This window comes from Cydia pomonella, chromosome 6 (assembly GCF_033807575.1).
Source record: "Cydia pomonella isolate Wapato2018A chromosome 6, ilCydPomo1, whole genome shotgun sequence".
In the NCBI taxonomy this organism is placed as follows: domain Eukaryota; kingdom Metazoa; phylum Arthropoda; class Insecta; order Lepidoptera; family Tortricidae; genus Cydia; species Cydia pomonella.
In genome coordinates this window covers 795,130-806,408 of record NC_084708.1, presented here as the reverse complement: position 1 = coordinate 806,408, position 11,279 = coordinate 795,130, and the positions used below count along the sequence as shown (strand labels likewise).

The 11,279-nt window shown below is 40.6% G+C and overlaps 1 protein-coding gene across 2 annotated transcripts; it reads right to left on the bottom strand.

Annotated features, from left to right (window-relative positions):
- Nucleotides 1–2,531: 2,531 nt before the first annotated feature.
- LOC133518681 (immunoglobulin-binding protein 1b) lies at nt 2,532–10,526 on the bottom strand. 2 transcript variants are annotated; one of them, XR_009799510.1, is made up of 8 exons: nt 10,270–10,526; nt 9,795–10,003; nt 8,880–9,000; nt 8,486–8,711; nt 7,564–7,714; nt 6,880–6,961; nt 3,114–4,915; nt 2,532–2,950 (listed from the first exon to the last, which is right to left on the bottom strand). XR_009799510.1 is itself a non-coding variant. In XM_061852355.1 (7 exons), exons 1-7 carry the CDS (start codon nt 10,399–10,401, stop codon nt 4,805–4,807), a joined length of 1,032 nt encoding a protein of 343 aa, XP_061708339.1. In that variant the 5' UTR covers nt 10,402–10,526; the 3' UTR covers nt 2,532–4,804. The 2 variants fall into 2 exon arrangements, 1 of the variants encoding a protein (XP_061708339.1); XM_061852355.1 differs by having other exon boundaries at nt 2,532–4,915.
- Between the last annotated feature and the right edge of the window lie 753 nt (nt 10,527–11,279).

The following is an 11,279-nucleotide window of genomic DNA, read 5'->3' as shown; positions in this document are numbered from 1 at the left end:
TTGGTCCCTAATATCACAGGATAAAACGGCTTGATTTCTGCATAAAATGCAGTTTCATTTTGCTAAGCTCTATTATGACTATGATGCCATTTGGACTGAACTGCAAACCAATCTCTGCACTAAGGATACCTGGATGGATGGTTGTATTGTCCTGCCTATAGTCTACGTTATTGATCTATCTTCGATCGATGTCTCAAGTTCTCAACGCAGATGAAAGCGACCACAATCCAAGCTAAAAACTGAACACATTAAGGAAGGAAAAGTGCGCGTTTCTTATTCATCGTGGCCGGCACTAACACTAAACTGACTATATCAATATATACCTTATATGGTTGACATAAGGTACACGAATGGTCAGGTAATTGTGTCGATGGACGAGTACTTGATGGTAATGAGGGACGATTAGCAGCTTAACTGTCGTGCGGATCAGAGGAGCGAGAATCGGATGTGGCATTTTTTTACAAAATTTTATTTAACTTGCAATGTGTTTATGTAGGTACTTTGACCGGTTGTTCGCGTCAATCTTGCAAGCTTATTTAGACCCACTTTCCATCTTTGCTGAAACTTCACATACATGTGTAAGTACAGTCAACCAATTTGAATCCTAGGCCACTATAGAACCTTGTCGCTTTAACTACTCTATACATGACATGCATCACTCAATAAGCACTGTCGTAGAAGTCATTATGACATGGTTCTATAGTGGCCTAGGAATCAAATTGGTTGGCCGTACCTTCGAGCTGAGTAGAAGATGAACACAGCTAGGAGGTAGCCATAGGAACTCTGTGATAAAACAACGCGACCTAGTTGTGTTTGGGTTTGTCTTGAGTTGCCTGTTGAAAGACAAGTACAGTCAGCGATAAAATAAATAAATATATAAAATGAATAGATAAAACTAAGCATAGCTTGTACTGTGGGTACTAGGCGACGACCTACATATGTATAAATATAAATCCATACATAGGTACTTATATGTAGACATAGAAATCACCCATGACTTAGGAAACAAATATCTGTTTTCATCACACAAATAAATCCCCTTACCGGGAGTCGAACCCGGAACCATCGGCTTCTATGCAGAGTTCAAAAATAGGATTTCGATTCAACCGTTTTTTTTTGTAAGTATGTTTTTTATCTCAGAACTCCGTCATATGTGATCCAATTTAGAATTTTTATTGTTGAAAAGTATATTGTTGAATAGTATATCTATACGTGTACGGTCGCCGACACTTTCTGTAGGAAAGCCGGTCAACGGGTGCAACCAACCTGGTTAAACCACATCCACAACACAAACACGACACATTTCTCGTTAAATTAAGGTGTAAGTAAAAATTCGAGGAGAAGCATTTTCTCACATTCCAAATATTATTAATTAACAACGCTCTGATATTTCGTAAAACGGAAAACTCAACCCAGTCATCGAAAATCCACGGTACACCGGCCCCCTTTCAAAAGTGACTTGGAAAAGGGTAGATGTAATAAGCGCTTATGCCTTCTCCGCGTTCTCCGTACGCTATGGTCCCGTGACTTCCGGCGAACGCGCCACTTGCCGTACGTGGTCGCGGAAGTGCTCTCTATGGTGTGGCTCTGTAGGTGACAGTGAGAGCCATAGCTTTTATTGCACCTGGGGGCCTACAGCGAAAACCGAAATTCGCAAATTGCGGGGATCTTTCTCTTTTACTCTCACTAAGACGTAATTAGAGTGACAGAGAAAAATGCCCGCAATTGACGAACTTCGATTTTCGCGGTTATAGCCCAGAGGGCCTACGTTCGACGTGTTGTCTTTGTCGCACTTGTAAATTCGCACGTAAGTGTAACAGGGAGGCAACACGTCGAACGTGGTTCGCGGTAGACCCTCTGGTACTGAACGCAAAAAATATAGGCTTTTAGATCTACTCAGCCCACTCTGCTGACTTCTGCTTGCATTCACATAACTTTTGGATCTACTTTATAGGGTTATTTCTTTTTAGGTACTTGTGGGTGACGTAAGTTATAATTATCAATATCGCAACGCAGTATGTCTCCCACTATGGCGCTTAAATGCATGGCTCGATTCTACTCGCTAAATCGAGCTACTTTTATTATGGGACAAACTCCGAAACCTCGAATTTTTTTTTTGGTTTCCATAGATAACATCGTCATCTGGTCAACCAAAATGATATGAAAAAGCCAAAGAATAGAGCCCTACATTTAAGGCCCCATAGTGGGAGACTATATTCCAGACTTCGATTTTTTTTGTGTTTTTTGCGCAGTCGTGTGCACTTTAATTGGCATGCAACAATGGGACTAGCAACTGTCAAAGGTTTTGATAGATGGCGCCAGCATAGGTTTTACCTGTCTCTAGTTTCGTTCTATTAGATGTGGCTTAAAGTTAGGGCCATAAATTAAAGAATTTGACACTAGGTATTTGTAGGAACAACAGGTACAACCTATGTTTGCGCCATCTGCAAAACACTTGACCGACCAACCCCATTGTGCCAGTTGTGGCAAAATTAAATATCGTGGGTAATTTGAGGGATTAAACACAAAAATCATTAAAAATCTTTTACTATGAACAAATCTTAAAATAAAATTAAATATCTTGTCTTCCAATGAAAACAAAATCTATCTACCTACACTTCATAAGTACAAACCTAAGATATGAAGTGAGATGTTCCTCGTGAGGTATAACATCCGAGGCAGAATGGCTCTACGCGGCAGCATAGTTTCACAAGGTGCCTCGCGAGGTTGTCACACTTGTCACACCTGTACGTGTCCACCTGACATTACGGGATTATGACACTGATGTGGATCCTCAAACCGATGTAAGCGCAACAGCATATTCGTAAACTAAAGAATAATCGGACACCACGCACGTACCGAGGCAGTTTGCGGTCCACGACGTGCCTCGCGAGAGAACTGGTGAGGGGGACGGAGCCATTACGATCACGGACGACGCGTGGTATGAGTTCTGGGAGGGAAAGGATAAAATCTAATTCAGACTAAACAACGTCTTCTTAGAATGAAAAGAAACCTTATTCTATTCTAAATAAGTACCTACCTATATGAAGCAAGGCATAATATGCACGTCCGAACCGTACGAGGTACACTACACCGTAAACAAAGCAGCTTACACCACACACATGCCTCGTGAGTCGCGCTAATCAGACACCACGCACGTGCCGAGGCAGTCGGCTGTGCACGAGGTGCCTCGCGAGGGAACTGGTGAGGGGGACGGAGCGGTTACGATCACGGATGACGTGCGGGATGGGTTCTGGGAGGGAAAGGAATACAATCAGGAACAAAGATATACTCGTACATAAGGCTAGAGAGGGAACACTACCTCTATTCCCTATGGCCATGCTTTGACAGGTTATTCGTATAAAGATGCAAGCAAATATCGTCCTTATGGTAAGCGACAAAGTGGGACCTTTGACCATACTTCGACACATATTTCGATTTCTTTTTTAACCTTTTAGTGCATACGAATGGCAGTTATAATATTGACAGCAACTAAAGCTCTAATTTAAACTAATTATTTTACATGTCATGCAGTAAAGGCTAGGGTACTTATTCACTATTCAAAGTTAGTGGGTCAAAAATGACTTTCATGATTCAGCCATGACATTATTCCATCATCATCATCATCCTGTGTCATTGACCTCTTGTCTGTGTGTGATAAGGATTCTGGCCGAATTTTTAGTAATCTCTTTGCATTTTACTCGAGACTTTTTTTTGCTCTATAGCACAACCAAGGTTTGCAGCCACGATTTTTGACCACCTTGTGATAGGTTAAATTATAATAAAAAGAAAAAGGTTTACAAAACGTACTTTACAAAATACGTGTTTACCGTAAAATAAAATATTTCAAAATAATTTAATATCTTTATTTTGTTCAGCGCTGTAACAATTGTTAGTAAAATAACAATGGGTATGATCATTACGTTTCATAACAATAGGGTTGGAACCTGTAATTTTTTTTTATAGATGGTGCCAGCACAAGTTTTCCCTGTATGGGATTTGGTTAAAAAGGCTAGCATCTATTTCATAACATTAAAAAAAAAATCAAGAATTTGACACTATTAAACTTGATATTGACACAGGTAAAACCTATGCTAGCGACATCTGTAAAATCCTTCGCCCGAGCCCATTCAATAATTTCCCGGTGTTGAATATTTATTAACACAAATATACAATAATGTAAAATAGGTTTTAATAATAGTTAGTAGGTAGGTACCATCGCCCACACTGTTAACAGTCCATCGGTGGACCTTATTACAAAAGGCATAAGGTCCACCGGTGGACAATTAAGAGTGTTGCTGTTTGTACACAATATATATAAATATTGGAGCTGTTTTTAACCATACTATACATTTACTATAATTTTATAGACTCAACATTTGCATCAGATTACTTTGTCACACATGTGGATAAAATCCAACTTTCTCATCCGTTTTTGAACAATCAAGAGAGCCTTTACCAGCTGGTGTGGTGAAAATAAAATTACATTTGTCTTGGCAAGTTTTGATGTTGTTTTGAAGTTTTGTCCCTGCAATTTTGCAGCTCGCTGTACCAAAGATACATTGATTGAGTAAGATGTGTTAAATCTAAGACAATTATGTGCTTCGAATTTCATTATGCGGTAACTCTTATTGTCAAAAGTTGACGTTTGACAATTCAGTGACCGCAAAACATATGGCGCAGTACAGCGCCATCTGTTTTGGATGTCAAACTAAGGGGCACGTTTTTTTCTTAGACTTTACCTCTCTATTACAATCAATTTTCTTTGGCTGTACATAGAGTAAGGTAGGGCAGGATGAGGCCACTAGCTGCGGTTGTACCGGTTGCCCCACCCGCGGCGGTGGTCGTCCTTGTACTCATCCATGTTCCTCTTCCGAGCCAGCTCCTCGGGGTCGTCATCTTCCTCTAACTGATCCTGAAATAAAGGGATTTTCTAAATCTACTGGAATTATTGCCATCAAGAACACACTCTAATACAAATTTTATTATCCGAACGAAGAATGTAAAACAAATTTTTAAACTAAAACTATAAAACGCAAATAATTAAACATTCGGTAAACTGACTTACAAGAATGAATTTGTAGTTTTCATTGTCTTACTTTATTTCCTTCTTGATCTTGATAAATAATAAACAAAGTTATTTGTATACAAAAAAATACTGATACTCAACTTACAGGCTTACAGGTGCCTAAGTTTAATAAATAAAATTAAAGACTTCTACATATATTCGTTTTCCAAAAAACCCTGTTATAATATGTTGCAGACGTATCCAAAAGGATATGCTAATAAAAATCCACAGTGGTCAAATCTTGTTAGTAATTTTGGTCCACAAGCTTACAATTCATTTATATACAGGGTGTTTATGTATTTCGGGGTTCATGTCATAGTAAAAGTTGCTCAGTATGACCTATATATTCACCCTGTAAATTATTGCAGGTGACTAAATAAACATCCTATATATTAAAATTCAAATTACGTATAACACGCGCACTTACTTAATGGCAACTGCTAAATGTATTTATTATTCTAAGATCTGTTATAGGTCTGCCACTTATATTGTAAGGTTAGTAAAGATTTTGCGTTTAGAAAATCATTTAATAGTTTGTTATTTAACGTCCGCAGCTGGTTATTATAACTTCTTAGCAGCCACCTGATCTAAACAGTAACCCCCTTATTCATAAACGTCTATTAAAGTTGACAAGCCGCTAATAATCGTTTGTCCCTTTCCATCATACCAATACGTCGGAAAGGGACAAACGATTATTAGCGGCTTGTCAACTTTAATAGACGTTTACAAGTAAGGGGGGTAGATCTACAACAGTCTAAAGTGATGATTGGAGAATATATATCTTTACTAGTTAACAGTGTGGACATTATTTTCTTCAATACATTGCGAGAGAGAAGACCAGATACATACATATCCAGGCCATACAATTCGAAGAAAAAAAATAACAAGAATTGACAGTATTCGTAGGATTGATAGATAAAACCTATGCTGTTGCCTTCTGTAAAATCCTTCGACGGGCCAACCCCATGGGACTATACAGAACACAGTGAGAGAGAAGGCATTAAGCTGGCCATACACACTAGGGTATTCCTGCACAGTTTTGCTAACTGCACAGGGAAAAAGTAGCGTTTGTGGCATTTAACAGCAGTTTTCTAACCAGCTTTACCTGTGCAGTTGAATTGTGCAAGTAAAACTGCGCAGGCGTACCCTAGTGTGTATGGCCAGCTTCAGGCGGGTCTAAACAGAAAGAGCTGCCTCGCGAGGCATTGCCGCGCGAAGCAGCCCCACGTGTGGACACGCCTCGCGAGGCATTGCCGCGGGAACAGTCCCACGTGTGGTCACGCCTCGCGAGGCATTGTCGCACGAAGCAGCCCCACGTGTGGACACGCCTCGCGAGGCATTGCCGCGGGAACAGTCCCACGTGTGGTCACGCCTCGCGAGGCATTGTCGCACGAAGCAGCCCCACGTGTGGACACGCCTCGCGAGGCATTGCCGCGGGAACAGTCCCACGTGTGGTCACGCCTCGCAAGGCATTGCCGCGCGAAGCAGCCCCACGTGTGGACACGCCTCGCGAGGCATTGCCGCGGGAACAGTCCCACGTGTGGTCACGCCTCGCGAGGCATTGTCGCACGAAGCAGCCCCACGTGTGGACACGCCTCGCGAGGCATTGCCGCGGGAACAGTCCCACGTGTGGACACGCCTCGCGAGGCATTGCCGCGCGAAGCAGCTCGCTGTGTGGACACGCCTCGCCGAGCCCGTGCCGCCGCCCACCTGCCTCAGCGAGGCGTGTCCACACAGACCGAGCTGCAATTTCCTTGACAGGTAGGTCGCTCTGCGTGGACCGGCCTATTTTCTTTATAATTACAACATACCTTTCTCGCTCGCTCGGCGTCGTCGTCTTCCGTTTCTGTGCTTTGTATGGTCTGGTGCGGGATGTTCGCCGCCGACGGGAAACTGCAACGTAAACAATACAAATTAGTCATTAAAGCGGTTAGAAATATTGCATGCGATAGCTTTTTGTGGGCTACTTTCGACATCATATATTCATCATATAATTGAAACTTCTGCGAAAAGTTGGTTGGCAAATGAAATTCGGCAATACAATTTTCGGCGAAAAGGCAGATAACCATCATATGGGGTCCACTCATCCACTGTCTTCTATCAATGTAATCGGACTGTAAATGTATAAATTTCAATTGCGCCTATCTTCTTGACCGATCTATAATTATAGTTCAAAATTGACACAAAGGCATAATAATGATGAACGTCAGACGGTTAGCAGCAGAAGTAGATAAGCCGGCGAGGTGTCCAAAATGATCTGAACATAACTTTGCTGATATCAAAATGACGATACGCATGTGCGATCTGCACCATTTTAAATATTTGACCCGCTTAGCCATTTTACCTCCTGATTATATCACAGACCGGCATAAGTAATAAAATTGTAAAAGGCAGCACCTGCTTCTTGGCTCGAAGTGCCAAGTTTTAAATTTAGACCACAATTTGGCAAACCCTACAACCCGCCTGCCGAAAAGGCGCTTATATTTTTTACTCACATTCCGTCCCTGACGCGTTTATCATAGAACTCCTCAACTGTCATGGTGGGCAGCGACGGATATCCGGCGCCGAACACCGCCTTCTGTATGGCGTCCTTGGCGATGATGACTGGCCGGAGCGGCGGCGCCCGGGGTTGCTTCGGTTTAGGCTCTGCAACAGGTAAAAAAAAATTAAAGCTTTTATTGAAAAACCTTTTTTTTGTCGGTATTCGACCTATTAAGCGATTATACATACAGCTACATAAAGTAATCGTCTTCGCGCGGAAAGCCCGAGACAATTTGCTCGGCAAGATGGCGTCCCTCAGTCAGTAGACTTGAACTAAACTGTTCAAAATGGCACCGCGCATATTCACTTCCGTGCAGGGGCGTAGCTACCGCCGTATCAATTATACGGGGCCCTTGGGCCACGGGGACCCCCAACGTGCGTTTTTGTGAGAAATCTTTACCCTTCCTAAGGGCCCTCCACACAAATTCCAAGTATTCCAAGAGAAATAAAAACCTGGCAAGTGCAAGTCGGGCTCGCCTACCGAGGGTTCCGTACTTTTTAGTATTTGTTGTTATAGCGGCAACAGAAATACATCATCTGTGAAAATTTCAACTGTCTATCACGGTTCATGAGATACAGCCTGGTGACAGACGGACGGATGGACAGACGGACGGACAGTGGAGTCTTAGTAATAGGGTCCCGTAGGGTAAACAAACTAGTTGTAGGGGATTTTGGGTGCGACAAACCTATAAATATCGAACACAAAACGGAACTTGGTTCTACAGTGCACGATATTTATCCTTTCTAGTTAATTTGGCAGTTACCAACAGAACTTCAATACAAAACAGCAACATTAAATTCAAAATCCAGACATAATACGTTGTGTGTATAACCTCAGCTCTGGTGCCAATACATATACCAATTGGCCAGTCTTACCTCCAGCATGTTTCTCCATATACTCCAGCAACGGTTTCTCCTGCTCAATACTCCCCAGTTCATCTAGTGCCTGACTGACATAACTCTGCAGCATGGTGGTGAAGTACTCCCGCTTGGTCTCATCGTCCACCAGCTCTGAAGACATGGCTTTGGAGAGAGTGGTTAATTTCTCTTTTAGTTCTTTCATCTCTTTGTAGCGCTTTATCTTCGCTTCGCGGCTGTGTATCTGAAGTGGGAAAAAAAGATAATTAGGACATGCAATATAGGGATAGGGAAAAATGTATCTTGTACAGGAAGGGCTGAAGGCTATGTCACCTTGGACCTAATGCGAAAACTTAAGATTTGACATGAAACTTCATGAATATGATGTGGAAATGAAGTTAGTTGACTGTACCATATTAGCAATCTTGACTTGTTCCGTTACCACCCTCTCCACCTTCTGGGTCTGGTTGTCTGCTGGCTGCGGCACCTCTATATCTGTCACACCATAATCTTTGCACCGCTGCAGAAAATCTCTGGAATATTACATTGAAACAGATTAATAATAACAATTCCACTATGCTTTATCATGCTCATAATCTCCAACAAAAAACATATAAGTATTCTTTGAAAGAGAAAGTAAGTTACATTTAGAATAACAATTGTGTGGAAACGATTTTGGCAAATGACATATTTAAAAATCAAAAAATATCTATACAATCTAAGGAAGATCTTCAACAGCTGTATAATCCCAATATTTACAAATGGGGCACAAACATGGGCCTTAAAGAAAGAATTAGTTAAGATATTAAAAATCAATCAGCGTAAAATGGAAAGAATACTACGGAAAACTTACTCATATAAATCCCCAATAAAAGAATTAAGAAGTAAAAGCCGCATGAGAGATATACTCTAAGCCGCCAAAAAGCTCAAATGGGAGTGGGCAGAGCATAAGATACATTAGAAGGGCATAGAAACGACCAAGGACCTGATGGTGTGACAAGCTGGCTGACTTTGCGGGATTAACATGGAACAGACAGGCTACTGACAAAGAATTGGAATAAGATGGGGGAGGCCTTTGCCTGACAATGGGATTATAATACCTATGTATTACTAGACTAAATAAATAAATAAATAATAAGCTTCATTTTCAAATGAAAAAAAAACCAGCCTAGCTACTTTGTTTCTCTGCATGTTTTTATAAATAAAGCAATTGAATTTGCATTTACTCCAAATTTATGGGTCAGGCCAAAAACAAATTAATTTATGCAAACAAATTGTGTACATTACCTACCTAAACCTTACTAAATAATGAATTTAACAAACTCACCTAAAATAAATCTCAACTAGGTTTATAACCTCTTTCCGAGGCTGCCCGCACAGCTTCAGACTCAGCGTACCAAGCAGTGCAGGCAGCAGCAAGTACTGCAGTGTCTCTGTAGGGAGCTCCTCCAGGCTCTCATTACTGCTAAACATCCCCGATAGCGACACCAAATTGGTAGCTTTCTCAAACTTCGCTATGGCTGCCTTTAGGTAAATCTGTAAGGTAAATTTTAAGACATTAAACTATAACTGTCTATGTTGTTAAATAAGAAAATCACGACATCAAAAATTAAGAGAATATATCATGCTAATAGGAACTAACAACAAATATCTTTTCAATCAAATTCCGACTCAAAAACGCAATAGTTTTATAGATTATAGAACGTTATATCAACAAATTAACTAAGGAACTTCGAATTCTTGTGTACATTAAACCTTAAAATTATATGAAATGAGCATGAAATTATGAAATTACAGCTCACCTGCATGGCATCGCTGTTCATTGGCTCATTACTGCTTTCTATCTTTTCAAACATCTTCATGGCTTGATCGAACACATCTTTCAAGGGCTCCTCGTCAGTCGACGCACCCGCATCCGCCTTCGATTGAGACATAATTACACTGAGAAATATCTAAATTATCGAAGATAAAGTAATATATCGAGATGGTTTTGTAGAATATTGTTTTTTTGCCGATTTGAGGTTTTGTTTGATGGTTTTGACATTTCATGCAGTTGTCAGAAGCAGAAGTGACGTTTAATTTAAGACACGTTCGAAAAGCATCGATTATAAACGCAGTATAGTTTCCAATAGTTTCTAACATGCAACGTTCGAAAACAACCCAAAATCAGTAATCAGAAAAAAACTATGGTCTACGGCATAATTTGCTGGGAACAAGAATACTCACTCATTTTAGTGGTTAGACGCAAAACTGTACTAAAAGTGTATAATCTTAACTTCATTTCTAAGCCACCGCTGAAACGTGCTGAAATTGGCCGTCTGCTAGGAAAAAGAATAAATCGTCGTATTTAACAAGTATGTATACCTACATTAAATATTTACCGTTATACCCATGTACAATGTGAACTCAGATAATATTCCGTTAAACTGAGTGTTTAATATTACTTGTCCCGACTTATGAGCTTACGGGATTTTTGATAAGATAACATGAGGGTGACCGAAACAGTAGCATTTTAAATATTGTAATCACAACAAAAAACAACCGTCTGGACTAGTGGGTAGCGACCGACCCTGCTTATAAAGCCGGTGGTCCCGAGTTCGATCTCGGTAAGGGCATCCATATGTGTGATGAACACAGATATTTGTTGCTGAATCATGGGTGTTTTCTATGTATATAAGTATGTATATTATCGCCTAGTACTCATAGTACAAGCTTTGCTTAGTTTGCGTCTAGTACGAGTAGGTCGATCCGTGAAAGATTCTCCCCAAATATTATTATTGATAAAAAAATATAACAAATTATGAAAATAAAT